This window comes from Thunnus thynnus, chromosome 22 (genome assembly GCF_963924715.1).
Source record: "Thunnus thynnus chromosome 22, fThuThy2.1, whole genome shotgun sequence".
Lineage (NCBI taxonomy): Eukaryota > Metazoa > Chordata > Actinopteri > Scombriformes > Scombridae > Thunnus > Thunnus thynnus.
The window spans coordinates 5,799,197-5,815,972 of NC_089538.1; the positions used below are offsets into that span (position 1 = coordinate 5,799,197).

A 16,776-nucleotide genomic window follows, 5' to 3' on the forward strand; every position below is an offset into this window, starting at 1 on the left:
GACTGCTATATCTAAAACGGTGAGCACAGTATAAGGTTATTACTACTGCATATACAATAGTAGCCTGTGCTACAAAAGCAGCGCCAAACTGCGGTTAACTGACGCTTTATATTGTTTGTACAGTGTCTGTGACGTCCATTTTAGCAGCAGGCTCATAGGAAATCAAATTCATATGTCAGTGATCCAAGCTGCGACACGACCTCTAACAACAAAATCCAGGACTGATAATACCAAGTCCATCATTTCCTATGAAACCAGTATCTTTAAAAGAATGAACCACTCATTTGAAACTAGTGGCACGCAATCACAAACAAAGACTTTCACTTTATCTTTTTAAATTCTCTATTAAAGCAGTATAATGTGTCAACCATCACCCAGAAAATGGTGCTGGTGAATCCAACAAAGCAACTTAAGACAAAAAAGCTTCCCTTAAGTTTAAGGAAGAAAGAGGGTATGACTAATGGTGATGTAGCATTGTGGATTTGGGTGTGTGGGCCAATGAGATAGCAGACGTAAGGTTACACCATAATACTTCATTTTTGGAGTCCGCAAATTTCATGGTAATTTCCTGGAATGAAGGTTCTCATCAGTGAGTATTTTCCAACTAGCTTCTAACTTCTCTAGAAATAACAATAAGATTGAAAAGAGAAAACTATAATAACCTGTGTGTGTGTGTGTGTGTGTGTGTGTGTGTGTGTGTGTGTGTGTGTGTGTGTGTGTGTGTTTGAATATATGCTTGCTTTATGTCTAATGATTACCAAATCACAGACGTCAAGTAAATGTAACCTGTGTGTAACCTTCCCCTTGAGGTGGGGAATCTATGCTGCTGATTCTGGGTATAGTATCTACTGTATCTAAATCTAGGCCTCTCTAAATTATCTTAGACCCAAGATCTTACAGGTCAGTCAGATTACATGTCCACTTCAGTTGTCTAGGTTCAGTAAATTCACTGGGTTCGGTAGGGAGATTGGTGGTAGCAGACTCTACAAAGAGAGAAGACCTCCAACTCACACAAAACACACACAACCGCTGACTCAGGGAAAATAATAGAAAATATATTTATAAAGGCATTCTGTCTTGTTTCATTTTCCTGTTCGATTCTTTTTATACATTCAAAGAATCTTTTTAGAAAAAACAAAATTTCTTTGTTTGATGCAAATCTTCAACTCAGTCATATTTGGTCTTGAGTTCCTTCGCTTCAAATGTTCCTTTAATGTTGTTTGTCAACCTTGAGTTTCTTTATGACATCAGTTGTGGTCAGTTTTTAGTCTGTCTTGGGCCCAAGATGAAAAAAAATCATCTGAGATCTCTTATTATCACACAGTCTGAATTTCTTTGTTTCATTGTCCATCACATTGGAATTACTAATTGCTGATGTGATTCACTAGGAGAGGCTTGTTTTTCTCGGCCAGCAGCTGAGTTCACAGGAATCTGCCAAATTTTCAGCTTTTGTTTTAGCTTATTCGTAACAATTCACTATTTGCTGAGCTAGCGTGCTGTGGTTGTGTAAAACATAGTGGCGGTGGATGAAAGACTGTGGTCAGAGCAGATTGAAATACAGCATCACTTTTCTACATGTTATGCTTTTCGAACAGGTGTATTGATAAAGTATTGGCTTTTTACTCTCTAAGATTTTATTGCAGTTAGAGTAACAAACGCTCGTGTTATCTTCACTTCACCTGTGCTCTGCTGTTCACTGACTTCTGTGTGTGTGTGTGTGTGTGTGTGTGTGTGTGTGTGTGTGTGTGTGTGTGTGTGTGTATGGAGAAGCTCAGCTCTAACACAGAGAGCAGAGGAGAGGCTGCAGTGTGAGAATAAATTATACCAAAACTTTAAAAAGTACCAATAAATCAAATCAAATCAAGTTTATTTATAAAGCACATTTAAACCTTCCAGAGTTGACCAAAGTGCTGTACAATAAAATAACAAAAATAAAATAAAATAACATAATATGCTAAGCATACACAAATAAATAAGTAATAGTGAAACAGACAGATATAAGGACACTCAAAAACCCTTAAAAATGTTTTTAGGGGGGGACACTTAATTGAGAATGGTAAACTGTTCCAAAGTTTAGGGTCGGCTATTACAAAAGCACGATTGCCCTTATCCCTCAGCCTCCATTGAGGGACAGCCAGGAGCAGCTGGTCTGAGAGATCTGGGGTTGGAAAGGGGGCAGAGGAGCTCAGAGATGTACTGGGGCAACAGAGCCAGGATATTTGACCTTATAATTCATTATAAAATGCCTTATAATGTGTTATGATTATTGTTATAAAGTATTATGAATATTTATGAGTGCTTATAACTATAATTATACAGTGATATAAGCAGATTATAACATATTATAAGTATATTTATAATGAATTATAGACATGGGCGTCATAGAAAATGTTACCGTTTATTTTACTATTTTGATTTATTTATTTATTGAATGGGACAGTGTGCAGTTTGAAACATTAAAGATGCACTGCACCAGAGTTAGCTTGAAGCTAATTTGCATCTGTAGTCCCCGACAAAAAACATACAACAGCACAACAACAAACAGTAAAAAGCAAAAAAAAAAAAAAAAAAAAAAAGTCATCGTGAGGGTTGTTTAATTCTGTGTGGGTGCAGATTTAATTCTTGTAATTTTAATGTGATGGACAATGAAACAAGGGAATTCAGGCTGTGATAACTGCTCTGCACACTTGTGTGCAGGCTGGTTTTTTTGTTTGTTTGTTTGTTTTGTTTGTTTGTTTGTTTCTTGAGGGACGATGCTATCTTTGAGTGAGCTGTTTCGTCTGCCATCCAGATTGTCATCGCTGTTCGTGGATGCCCTCATCTTGGCGGGATGCTGATATGTGGATGTTGCACTGTTCCAAAGGGGCAGTAGAAACCAAATCAAAGTGAACCTAACTAAGGAGAATTCTATTTTATTTTTATTTTTCCTGAGATCTCTGATCATTTTTTGGCAGATTCCTGTAAACTCAGCTGCTGACTGAGACAAACAAGCCTCTCTCAGTGAATCACATCAGCAATTAGTAATTCCAATGTGATGGACAATGAAACAAAGAAATTCAGACTGTGTGATAACAAGAGATCTCAGATCTTTTTTTTTCATCTTGGGCCTAGGACAGACTAAAAACTGACTGCAACTGATCAAGGTTGACAAACAACATTAAGGAACATTTGAAGCGAAGGAACTCAAGACCAAATATGACTGATAACCTTAAGGGAACTTAAGGGAAAGTTCAAAGGGAAAACAGACTATCGAGAACTGATAACTGATAATAAGTGCATTTTGGTCCAACAGAGGATATATTTAATTTGTGTATGAAGCACTGAGAGTTGAACACTTCCTAATTTCTAATTTACTGCAATTTTGGTTTATTTTTCCTGAGTCAGCGGTCATGTGTGTTTTGTGAGTTCTTTTTTTTTTGTCTTCTCTCTTTGTAGAGTCTGCTACCACCAGTCTCCTTCCCGAACCTAGTGAATTCACTAAACCCAGACAATTGAGTGAACCTGTAGACATAAAGCAAGCATATATTTAAACACACACACAGGCTATTATAGTTTTCTCTTTTGAATCAGCCTAAGTGTTTTTTCTATACACTTTTTTTTTAATTTCATGTCCAATTTAGTTAAGCCTCACTTTAGTTTTCAGCAGTTTGTTCTTATTAGTTTTGTTTTTATCACAGATTGTTGGAGAATGTATCAAAGACTGTTGCAAAATGGTAACATCCATTATCAAGTCAACCATAGGCAACACTTTGTGCATCCACAGACAGGGTCTCATGCACAACACATTGAGAGAGCCTGGCGTTCTTATAAGGAGAACATCTAATGCTTCAGGGGGAACTGAACACCCACAACTCTTAACATGAACCTCAGATTCATCGAGTGGAACTACTGGTTGGCCAGAAAACACTGTGATGGAGTGGTTGGATGCCTTTTTAAAGACAGCAGAGCGTAATTTAAGGGGTAAAAGTAATACATGTAATAAAAGTAATTCATGTCAGAACCCCCCCTCCCCCTTGAATTTATTTCTTAACATATTGTCTCAAAATATAAAAAGTGACATTTAACTTGTTGATTGGTGTGAAGACATTATTATCAGGCCTCAATTAGAAGCTTGTTGGAATCTGCAACCTCACCACTAGATGTCACTAAATCCTACACACTGGTCCTTAAAGAATAAAGATAGCTGGTGTATCAATGTCAGGTGATGTACCAGGAAGGGACATGGTTTTTAAACAGAGCAAGAGAGAGGCGGCATAATGAACTCATGTATGTTTGCTTTTGAACTGGAAAATAAATCAACCTAAACATGAATCTTGCCTGAAGAATGGATTTCTTAATTGCCTGAACACAACCTGACAGAGAAAATCTTTTCAACAAATAGCCACTACAGACAGACACCAAAGTTGTAATCAGTTTAATGTAAGCTACACAATTCTATATCACTGTTCTCTTTCCAAAAGAGTATGAGCTGTGTACAAAGGTTGAAAACACTTCTGAACACCACAGGGTCCCATTTTTAAGAGACGTTTCAGATTAACTCTTTAAAGAAAATGATTATTTCCATCCAAAATATGCAAGTTTGTCTGTCTACAGTAAATGTGGCAGTCAGTACCTACCAGTGTCTGCCAACAGAGTGCATGCAAATTTCCTGACTGACAACAAAGTGTAATTCCTCTTGGCATGCACTAATAATGGGTGAACAGCAGAAGTGAAGATGTTAGGAGTTTTGTTCTATGATTAGATACTCAAAATTTCACCATTGCCATACCTCTTTATCAAATTTTACATAAGAGATGAAGTCTCTTGCAGCGTCTTTTCGATGGGATAAAAGGTCTCCCAACACTGACCCTGTGCTTCCTGCCATGCAGTCACACCATCAGTAGTAGTATCCTTAGAAGACAGTGTTTGTATTCATGCAAACAAGAGCAAACAAGCTGTTTTCCTCATGTGTGGAGTTCAGGAGAGCCAAGGCAGCTCTTGGCCTCCTGTAAAGTCTTGGGTTCATTTCAAGTGATAAGAAGCATGTGCTTTCCCACCACTTCATTATTGCTTCCTGCCTATTGTTTAGCTGCCATGATGACAGTCATCCTTGTTTTTTGTTTTTTTGGGGGGGGTTTTGCACTTCTGAGCTCTTTCATTTGCATGGCAGATTTCCACTAGTACAGTTCCCAGTAGATACAGCTTCTGCTGGACCATTTATGCAGTCAGCCAAACACACCCTGCCCTCATCCTCATCTTCCTCCATAGTCCTCAACAGGAAGCTATCAGCACAAGGCAGCCATGACAAAGTGTCTTGTCCTGTTTGTATTTCCGGGTCCCAGAGCTTGGCGGCTTTTTTAAGGTAGTTCCAACGATACAGGGAATTTAATCCAGTCCCAACACAGGAACATACCTCTGCATTGCCTTAGAGAGAAACTTAATAGCAGCTGAAAATCTTGTTTTTGCGGATCTCTGGTGGTTCAAGTTCTCATCTAGCTGCTGAGATGGAGATGTAGAATTGTACTCGGGTGTGTATAGCGCGTGTGCAACAGAGTGCACTCCTAACCACACCTGTCAGATGTGCAACAGACTTGAAACTTTCAACCTATAGAGTTCAGTCAAACAAAGCTTTCCAGCCTGGTGTTGTTACTCAGTAAATGTTCCAGATGAATTTGTCCGGAGTAGAAGTCCAGCAGCACTGCAGGCATTGCTGTCTACGTGTATATGTCAGGAATTTTGCTGGAGGACACTGTTTTCAGGCACAAGGGTAATTTTACAGGGTTCAATGGGTTCTGGCACTGGTGTGTACAGATTCCCCGGTGGAGTCTGAAAAACAGAACAGTGTGATGAGTGTTTCTGGAGACAAAGAGAGCATGTGAGAAGAGCATAGATATTTTAATTTTTTCCTGAAATATACCTTGAGTTCTTTGTTTCCATTCATCATCATTTCCTTGAATATTGCTGAAGGATCTGGTATGATGGGGCAAATAATGGCTCTGTGCCTAGAAACAGACATATTACACCGAGCATGTCAGTGACAGAAAGCAACAGGTGGTACACAATGTTTCCACCATCAAAATGTAATGTTGTAATGTTAGAATATCAAGCAGATGTTTTTTCTTCAAGTAAAACTTGAAAAATCAAGTCTGTGTCTTTATTACAATTACAAAGAAATGACTGTGATGCACTTTGGCTGATGTTTTCAAGCATCACATCCAGAGTTCATACTAGTCCTGGGAGAAGGAAATCTGAGTGTGTAACACGTGAGCTCTGGCTTCCAGTGAGCTGCTCCTTCGTAATGAACATTCCTTTCCAATGACACTTTTCTATTTATTGTAGCTGTGCTTGCATGTGTACTTGAGGGGTGGGGTAGGTTTGTTGACCTCTTTCCACCCACACACAAGCTATGCTAGTGCCACCAGGTTTCCTCATGTTAAAGGGCTTTTTGTGCACAACTAATTTCCTGACAATACTATCATTAGTTTTCTTTAAGAAACATTTGTCACAAACACATAGATAAACAGGGCTGATTACATAAGCTGTGCTTCTTGGGTGGTGTGATCAAAGGCACCAGATCAATTTTTATACAAAGTTTAGGTGTTGCAGTAATTTCCGTGACATGTTTTCATTGTTGCCAGTCTCCAATACTGTTTCACAAAGGTATGCTTCACAACATCCATGCTTGAGATAGACTGCACAATTTGGTGTAAAGCAATTTAGGCACCCAGAGATTTACTTTGTACTGTCTGCAGACACTTTGAGACAGAACTCTTTTACTTAGGTCTACTTAGGCCTACAGTTCTTTTTCCGAAACGTACCTCCTGAAGCAGTAACAGGACAAAATGACGCAGATGGACAGAATGACAGGGATGACAATGGCTACCACAGTCAGTGTCCCATCAGGAGGCTCATTAGTACCTGCAATGAACAACAAACAAGTGTTCCTCAGCTTTTCCAAAGTCAAATTCAAGCTTTTTCTCTCAGGTCAGACATTGTACACCAAAATGCAAACCTAAAAAACATCCCCAACACACCAGTTTAGAGTCATCCTGCTTGATCAAATCAAATTGTGGTGTTCCATGTGATCATTGATAGGAAATATTTGCAGCGCACAAGGAAGTGAAGAAACCACTGCAATAGTTGCAATCTGAAAAGTCAACATGATTTGTTTTCCTCATAAAAAAACATAAATTAATAACTTTAATGATGTTTCCTCGTTCCCAGAGTGAATCTCACACTGTTTAAATCTGTGTGTAAGAGTCAATATAAATATTATATTAATATCAAAGACCAAAACACCGGATTTGCTGATGATAGGATCTGCTCTGCAAAATAGATCCTATGCATTATTAGTGGTCATTGCTGTGTGCCAAGTTGTCTTTTTTGATACTACCACTGGGGGGCGCCAACATATTCAAATTGTACACATGGTGCCTTAAATGAAAGTGAAAGTGTCTGATCGTGCCATAGGTTTGTGTTTTAAAACTCATCAGGAATCTAAGTTGTCCACAATTATAGACATTAAGACTTAATAAGGAAATAAAAATATATATTGTAAAGCATTCTGTCCAGCAGTTTTCTCATGTTGAGAGTTGAGTTAAAGTCTCCTCTGTAAACCTCTGTAGCAAATCTTAAAGCAACCTAATATTTCAACAGTTGTCTGGAATCATCCCATTTTAGATGGCTTGTTCTGCCTTGTTTGAATGTATAAAAAAAAAAATAAAGTAAAACTCTGTTACTTTGCTTTAGTGCACTTAATAAACACACTAAAACACACAATAAAATGATTATAAGTAAAATTGGTTAGTCAGTTACCATAAGTTACAACTTCAGTGAAGTCACTTCTTATTGCAGTGCAATAGATACTGTTCATGGTCCTGGATTTGAACTCATAGCGGCATCTTTTATCGTAGGCCACCATGAAATGCTTATCTTGTGTAGTGATGTTCTTGCATTCCTGAAAAAAATTGAGCACACAGTGTTTTGTTAGGGATATAGCCATTCATTAAATAAAGATGAAGTTGCCTCAATTTAAATGTCTCGACCTGAGCACAACATTTGCAACTGACTCAGACTCAATGTTCAAATTTTAAAACATGTCGGTGTAGCAAAGACAAACCTCATTATATAAAAGAGGAACAACTTTGAATTTTTAGGATGAACAGTTATATTTGTCAACTTACCATGGGCTCACTGCATCGTCCGTAGCAGACCTCGTATATCCAGTGACAAGTCTTTCCGATCTCTGGAGGTGTCCAGCTTAGTTTGAGCTTATCTCCTTCTTTTGTGACACTCATATTTCGCAAAGGTAGCACTGAGGAGATTGTAAAAGAACAAACAAACAAAAAAAAATCCAATATTTTTTCAATTGTACTTGACAGCAAAAGTATAAAAACAAGACTCAATCACTGGATATGAAAGTATTCTTTATAAGCAAATGTTTTATATTTCTTTTCACAATTTGTATGACATCAATATTAAACTATTAAGAAATAACACCAACCAAATGAAGGTTTAAAGGTGCTCCTTCCAGCTTCAGTTTCCACACACATGCAGATATCTTTCTCGTAAATGGCACCTTTCAGGTTACAATTGCCCCTCTTCTCATCACTGTAAAACTTGTCACACGATTTTAAAGGTTTTCCCACTTCAGAATTTCCACAAATCCTGTCATGATAAAACAGGGGAGTGGGGAGTTAGCGACACATGGTTTATACAGAGTATTTCACCCAAACGCTCCTCTTTGCTCTGTCCTCACTGTTGATGCTGCAATTCCTTCAGTCGCCACTAGATGTCCATAACGCTGACAGATTATCTTCAAACCAATATAATCCCTGTGCACTGATAAATGAGTAAACTCCACCAGCCCTGAGTGATGCATGAAAATCCACATGTACATCAGTGCGATCATTTTCACCCTGCGCTGCTGATGGCCAGTTGAGCACTTTGAGGAAGAGATCTCAACATTCTGGCACTTAATTCCTGTTTTTTTCCTGACATTTATCTGTTGACCTAAAGGCTGAATTGCTAGATGTTATGAACAAAGAAGTGTGATAGTGTGTAAAATATCTTCCTGTAAAAATGACACTTTAGAGGAACTATAGAGGCTACGCAAACCCACATGGCTTGCATAATGTTGAATTTTGCAACCTTATATTCAAATATATAGGAAGAAAAATTAAACAACAGGAAGAACTCCTCCCCACTATTTCCTCATAGTTGTTTTTCTGCAAGAGCTGCATAACAGAGCCTAGGTTGTCCTGACATTTACCATCACTTGACTAAGGAGAAAAAATAAAAACAAACTGCCGTTGCATGATTTCACGGTTGTTGAGTCAGTTCCACTGAACCAATTACAATGCAAGTTAAATGCTCCTAAATGTACAATGACATGACATGAAAACAATTCCCTCAGATAAAATTTCAATGACCATCATTAAAAGTTAACTGTGCATGTTTTGATATATATATATCCTCTACTTTGGCTGTTGCCTGTAATTCTCACCTATAGGAGAGCTCCAGCTTAAGAGATGAATTTACTGGGATCCAGGAACAGTTCATTTCATTGGGGTAGGTGAGACATTTGAAATCCTTCACCACTTCAGCTGTGTAATACAAAAACAAAGGTGTCTTAATCTTAATATAAGACCTCAGTTAGTTACATCATTGTCATTGCAGCTTTCTGGTTCTTACCTTGAGGCTTAGGGGCCTTAGTGGTTATGGTCACAGGTGTGCTCCCATTCCTGTCAGATTGATTTTTGCTGACAGTACGAATGGTATACTTGCAACCGTCAGAATCCATGTCTTCTGTCATACAAGTGCATTTGATATTTGTCAAGGTTGTGCGTCTAGGCTAAAGGAAAAAAACAACATGGGCTTTAATGACAACTATGCCAACACATATCCAAACATTTTGTCTTCTGCATCCAACCACCTAAGGTTGGAAGTGCATTGTAAAAAAAAAAATGAAATAAGTCAAAAATGTTCAAATCCAACACAAAAGGGCTTTCATTTTCAGCATGAAACTCAACCAGCAGAGATGTAAGATTTTTTTTGTACTTTTTTCTGTGTTTTAGGACATTAGACATATTAAATTATTGTTATTTTTGTGTTGTTGTTGCTGATTCTCAAATCATGGATACCAGAGATTCCTTTAATGGATGACCAAGGAAGATTTTCCTTGTTCCTTGCTCCTTGTCCAATTTCTTATCCTTAGCATTTTGTGCTGCACTTCCATAAAATTGAGGGACTTGTGAGACAGAAAGAATGGTCAAAATTGAGGCTGAGATATACCAAAAATCACCCCACACTTCCCATAATGCAACCTCATAGTACTCAAAAAAAAAGTGTAGTCTGATGATATCATCAGATTTTCAGTATGAGCCCTCCCTCCTGAGCCACAAAGCATGTTACACAACAGTTTCCCTCATGATGAGTAAATTCAACTTGACATATAAGGCAGTTGAAGTGAAACCAATGAGCTGCCTGGAATCAATCTAAAAGAACTGTGTTTTACTGTTTGGCTGTAATGTAATTTAAAGTATGTGATCTGTAGCTAATGGGCTACATCTGTGTTTCAGTGAGGTGGATCTAATTCTCCATCGTTTTATTGCTGCAACCCGGGGACACCAAGACCCCCCCACCCACACCAAATAGACACAACTCATAATTTTTCCTACATTTGTGTCCTTCAAGGACTGTACTTCATATTCAATGTCACAGTTGTCCAGCAGACCGGTGGGCTTCAGCCAGGACACGTTGACAGTAAACGGGTCCAGCCATTCATATGACAGCTCTGTCGGTGGAGGAAGGCGATCTGTTGGACGAGAATTTAAAAAAGAGGAATTACCCTCACCTGTTCACAACTAATGATGCTGTTATAGGCTCAAAGGATCACAACACTAGCCCCAGCAATCAATTCAATTCAATTTCAATTTTTACATTTATTATTCACAGATGCCACTGGTTTTCTCATAGTAACAGTAAAAACCTGCAGATGATTCCAGATAAGTACCCAGAACTCATTTCTGCCTCAGGCCCATTAGGTTAATCTGGCAATGACGATGATATAAGGATGATGATATAAGGAAATAAGATTTTCATATAGACCCGTTTTGCATCGTAAAAGAAAATTCACTTCCTCTTACGTTTGAACTAATTAGTCATGGTGCAACACACTGCGGTTAAGTGGGCTGAAGTATGACATAACTCCTTTAACGTAACGTGCAATCAAGGTTGTTTATTGGTAGTGAGCTGAGCAAACATGAGTTTGAGAAAAACATTTCCCCACGGCTGTTTTTCTGAAAATCCCAAAAGATGAATTATATTCCTGGAAGAATGTCTATGTGCTCAAATAACAAATAATGTTGTCTCACAGATGTTTCAGTTTAAGAGAAAGCCAAGTAAAATCACCCATAAACTAAATGAGATTTATGGGAAATGACAGAGGATTCCTACTCTAACTGTCCTTGTCAATACCCACCTAAGGGTAGCTACGTAAAGTATGAGTTGATATTTCATATGTGTCATGAATCCTTCCTGATCTCCCTGTATTTATACTTCATTTATACATCTACTCGTTTGTTTTCAAGGTTTCTAATTCTCCTGTTATTTCAGATCCTGCCACTCCCTCAAGCCATGCTATCAACTTATTCCCTTCACCTAGTTTTTCCTGCCAATTTCCCCAACTGCAGCTCATTCCTTCATTAGTTCGTCAGCACATATATCAGTAAATCTCCACTAGTTCCTTGCCAGATTGTCCTCTGCGTTGTGCTAACCTTTCCAGCACTTCCTACCTGATTCCTGAACCTTTCTGTCTGAATTTCAACCTGATTCCCTGGGCCTTGATTCCCTGCCGGTTAAATTTGTCTTCTCTGATTGATCTCCTGTTTCTGACCCTTGCCTGTTTACTGGAATAAACCTTATGAACTTTTATTTCTTACCTGACTGTTTTCTGTGTGGTGCTTTTGGGTTCTTACCTGTTCTGAGTCAGTGAGCGTTACAATATGGATACAGAAAAGGACAGAATGGGAATTCAGTGGGATTTTAGCATGTGGGCAAACTTTGCATGTGAAGTCAAATATGATGAAAAGTTTGTTCTGTTCAATATATTTTGAGACTGACAGTGAATGTATTTTGATAAAGTGAATCCACAGTTTTCAGCAAACCTCTTCCTGACGGATTAAATATAGATTACTGAGTTTGCAGGTGCCTTTACCTTGTAGCATTTTCTCAAACTGTAGAATGATTTTATTTTGGAATCAAATTCAATTTCCTGTAGGCCTAAAACCACTTTTGCAAATTGTGTTTTGACACCATATTGAAAGATTTTCGACAAATATAACATATTCTATTAATATATCATTACGTTACATAAACTAAAATTATTACATTACTCAGAGCTTGTACCGTCATTGCACAGTAAAGGCGCAACCAAATCTATACGAGTGGTATAACCATTATTACAGAGTGAACATGTAGAAGTTTATTGAGCAGCAGAATTAATATCTGTTGTTCAAACTCGACAGAGAGAAATTAGAAATATGTAGAAATAAGTGATAATTATAGTTGAACAAACGGAAGAGATAGGAGGGAATCCTATAGAAAAATCACTGGGCTAATGATCAACCGACTATGCTTCGGCTTTGACTTTATGGTTTTTCCAAACCTCCAAGTTTCAATGTGTGTGAACATTTTCACCATTCTCCGTGACAGAGCTTTTTCATGATGCCATGTGCGTCATTACAGCCAGTGTTACACCGTATTTGGTGACACATCAGATTCTGCTACCTGCAGTGTTGTAATAAGTATCCTTTACTTAGGAAGCCAAGAAAAGTAAAAGTAAAGTAAGTAAAAGTATCAATACCGCAATGTAAAAATACTTCATTACAAGTAAAAATCCTCCATTTAAAATCCTACTTAAAATACTGGTAATTTAGCTGGTAACACTTATATAGCGTAGGCCTACTTTTACTTAAGTAGGATTTTAAATGCAGGATTTTTACTCGTAATGAAGTGTTTTAACATTGCGGTATTGACACTTTTATTTAAGTAAAGTATACTTCCAACACTGCAGGTCACAAAATCTACGGGGTCACCAAATACAGTGTAACACCGACTAAATGAACTTTGGTATCATAAACGAGCTGTGTTGTCGCCTACAAACCCTCACCAGGCTCTTAATATACAAGATAATACCTGTCTAATGTAAGCTGTTATTACAACGGGTGGTGAAGGAGTTCTTACCTGCCTCACAGTGGAATACCAATATCACGGCGCTGCATGTTAGAAAAACAAACAGCTCCTGAGGTAAAGTCATGTTGTCCTCAGGAATCTGAGCGCTTATTCCAGTTGATCCGGCAGCGCGTCAGCTCCCACGATCCTCTCGTAGCTTCTCCAAGTAAAGAAAAAGAAATCTTGTCTGATAAGAGTTCAAAATCTGGTTGATGTTCGGGCGATGAATAGTCCAATATCAAAAAGAAGAAGAATAAATATTAATCAGGATCACACGACAGGGGACACAAAGTCACCAGGATCACCCTCGACGTGTCGGTGGCTCTGTCGGGAATAGCGGGGCGGAGCCGGTGTGGAAGGAGCGTCTGAGCTGGGATGACTCAATGGGAGGTAGTTTCACTCTGACGGGCGCTGTCTCAACAGCTGCACGTCCATCCCACCACTGTATAAAACACTTTGAGCGCTCAGGAGTTAAAAACCAAACCATACTGCCCTTGTGGCTCCCTTAATGAAGGCGGATCGCGCATGCGTGTGATCTTAAGTGCAATGTCCCAGATCACAAGTGTTCATCCATCCCTCCAGGAAGTCGTCAGGCTCTAAATGAGTCTGTGAATCATTAAACTGATTATCCGAATGGTAATGGATTTATGCAGCAACAAACAACAGAGAGTGGGCAAGATGATAACTCATGTCCAGGAAAAACACGCAGAGGAGACAGACTGTACATTTCACTCAGCTGTGCGGGGAAAGTTTTCTGTATGCATGACTGGAGCTCAACACAGCACCTTTTTCAAAGAGTATAACAGTGTAGTCAAAAATATATGGAACCCCCAGTGATGGATGTAACTTAAGTGCATATCCTCAAGCACTTTAGTGCAATTTTGAGCTACTTGTGCTTTTAGTATTTCTATTACCCTTTCAGAGAGAATAATTGCACTTTTTTACTACACAATATTTACCTGGCAGCTATAGCTGCAAGTTCTTTTATAGGTTCAGATTTTACATACAAAATATATGATCAATTTATAAAATATGAGGCATTGGTACAGATTAAATTTACCAACAGTATATAAAATAGTCAAAATTAACTCAACCAGCTACAGCATTAAAATACTAATTTCATACATTTATGCATCGTTTATGATAATCCAACACTGTCACACACACACACACACACGTGTATATATATATATATATATATATATATATATATATATATACACACACATATTACTGTAAGTACATTTTGCAGATAATACAATGCAGGAGATTAGCAGGTTAAATTGCATCTTTTTTTTTTTAAAGCAGCAGTTACTTAGATAGTTGCCATTAATTGTAGCACATAACCTTATTTGGCACATAAAACAAAACCTTATTTACATATTACACTATTCTAATATTCATTTTAACAAATGTTTTTATAATTTCTTTGTATAACAAGTGGGGGAGGTATGTGTGTGTGTGTGTGTGTGTGTGTGTGTGTGTGTGTGTGTGTGTAAGACAAGGTTCAAGAGGCAAGGACTTGTTTATGTTGGCTTAACTGACTTCCATGACAACATGCCAACATCTGTTGAAGATCTTGTCAAAGCTCTACAACAGCCACTGAATGGATCATGTTCTCAGCTACTGTCAAGAATGAACTCAATTTTAATATCTTTCCCAGGTTTTATTGGAAAAAGGCTTCACAAAGTAAGTTTGACAAGCTGCTGCACTTCAGTATACAATGCAATTAAAAAAAAATCTCTCTGCTAGGACAGATTTGGACTGAACAAGAGTCCAACATGTTACAAATATAAATACATACATACAGTACGTACAAACATACATGGATACAGAATTAAATTTACAGCATGACAAATTATGTACATCTGCTTAAATATTATTTAATCTATCTGCTAATTTCAGTGTAGCACTTGTGAAATACTGTGAATAACCAGCATGTGATGGTTCTTATTACTTGAGATAAGGGAGTCTTTTCAGAAGGCAGAGCACAAAGGCACTGGATCTTTACTCACATGAGAGGAACTCTTCACATGCTGACTTTACTGAAGTAAATATGATCACGCTGCTGTGAAAAATTTGTCCAGTCCTCAAATCCTTTTACTGACTTGAGAGAACACAGTTTCAATGATTGTTATAAAGCTCTGATAGAATTTGAAATTATTTCTGATGTGACATTATTTATTACCTCATATGCAATCTAGGACATTGTTATCACCGATATATTTTCTACATTTATGATGAAATTTAGCTATTTTTAAACTAAGCAAACCCTTTCGGAGGAGCAGCTCTGTCACGCAGCTTAAACACAACGTTGAGGTCTGTCTTTTCTTTACTTTGGAGCAGACTGGAAAGGCTTTTACGTTTGTCATTAAACAAACAAGGTGGTAACTTTGGCCCAGCGCTCACTATGAGCTGCTGCTCTTTAGACGTGACTTATCTGTTTATCACATTCTGTCACCCTGCTTGGAATGCACCTCTGGCTTATAAACACTAACCTTCGGCTTGACAGAGTATCTCAGTGCTTTCACTTTGGGCGCCTGTTACAACAGAATCAGTTGAGTTGGGAGACCCTGCTTACGTGAATTGAAAGCCTGGCTTAACAAAATACTGTGGTACAATGAAAAGATGCTACAGTCTTCTAAAAGTTGACTCAAGTAGTAAAAAAAAAAAAAAAAAAAAAATCATTTTGGAGAGAGTGTGGTGTCCTGCATAGATCTGAAGGGCAACATTGCAGAGAGAGGATGGAAAAATTGATTTAATACAGTATCTCCCTCTAAAGAAACAACAGTCAGTCCTGCAGTTTGTCGCCAAGGCAGAAAAAAAAAGTGCAATGCAACCTAGCATGACTCAGCGAAACACCTAAACCTGACATGCTGACATTTAGTTGGTGTTGCTGTGATACATTCCTCAGAAATACTGCTGCTGTGGTTTGAATATTACATCTCCACCATCTAGTGTGCATCCAGCAGAGATGCTTAAGTTTGCCAAATGGCATCTGGAAGGGCAGGGGAGGGAGGGGGGGTTGGCAAGCATAGCTGGGCAGACATAACAGAGCCGCCCTGTTATCATCCAGTTCAGACCCTTAACGGAAAGGTGAAAGCATATACATCAGGGCGGGAGGTGGCAGTGGACCAAAGGAGGCTGGCGGGACGGAGGTCAGCCCAGGTTGGTGGAGGTGCCACTGATGGCACGAAACACATGGAGGGAGTTTTGTAACAGCGAGCGCATCATATCCTCCTGGTAGATCTTGGGTCAAAACAAAACAAAGACAGGATGAGTGTCAGTTCTCACATACGAGCACAGCTAACACACAAAATCCCTGATGCCAAACTCAAACCGGCAATATTTTTGTTAACACGCATTGAATTACATGTGCTGACAGGAGGTGACAAACTATGAGATGCAGCTTTAAGTAAGAGAAGTGAAGAGTGAAAAAAAAAAGAAGTGATTTACACAATGAGGTACATGAAACAGAGCTATGAAATGGCTCCACTCATTAACTGTGTACTATATGCATGCAGTATTTTTAGGTCCTGTATGTCAAGCCACTGACCTTGTTCC

At 38.4% G+C, this 16,776-nt stretch overlaps 2 protein-coding genes across 5 annotated transcripts in view; both read right to left on the reverse strand.

The window, feature by feature from the left end:
* Positions 1–1,850: 1,850 nt before the first annotated feature.
* LOC137174225 (interleukin-13 receptor subunit alpha-1-like) lies at positions 1,851–13,713 on the reverse strand. Its single transcript, XM_067579398.1, has 10 exons — positions 13,225–13,713; positions 10,659–10,795; positions 9,673–9,832; positions 9,485–9,584; positions 8,483–8,646; positions 8,163–8,293; positions 7,795–7,936; positions 6,798–6,897; positions 5,897–5,981; positions 1,851–5,805 (listed from the first exon to the last, which is right to left on the reverse strand). The coding sequence occupies exons 1-10, from the start codon at positions 13,295–13,297 to the stop codon at positions 5,707–5,709; spliced, it is 1,191 nt and encodes a 396-aa protein (XP_067435499.1). The 5' UTR covers positions 13,298–13,713; the 3' UTR covers positions 1,851–5,706.
* A 1,144-nt stretch (positions 13,714–14,857) lies between these two features.
* Positions 14,858–16,776, reverse strand: part of dock11 (dedicator of cytokinesis 11) — a 67,432-nt gene continuing 65,513 nt past the window's right edge. For all 4 annotated transcript variants that reach the window (XM_067580560.1, XM_067580559.1, XM_067580562.1 and 1 more), the window contains one exon: positions 14,858–16,461. Coding sequence is in view for 3 of the 4 variants with exons in the window: in XM_067580559.1 (XP_067436660.1) it covers positions 16,372–16,461 (90 nt within the window). In the remaining variant the exon portion in view is untranslated. The remainder of the gene's footprint in view (positions 16,462–16,776) is intronic.

Bases quoted from the DNA above. Each gene is read 5' to 3' on its own strand.
- LOC137174225 (XM_067579398.1), bottom strand. From the start codon at position 13,297: ATGACTTTACCTCAGGAGCTGTTTGTTTTTCTAACATGCAGCGCCGTG. The intron at 9,833-10,658 runs GTAGGAAAAATT...TTTTTCCTTTAG, and splicing joins AGTCCTTGAAGGACACAAAT to CCTAGACGCACAACCTTGAC. The intron at 6,898-7,794 runs GTAACTGACTAA...TGTTCATTGCAG, and splicing joins CACTGAAGTTGTAACTTATG to GTACTAATGAGCCTCCTGAT.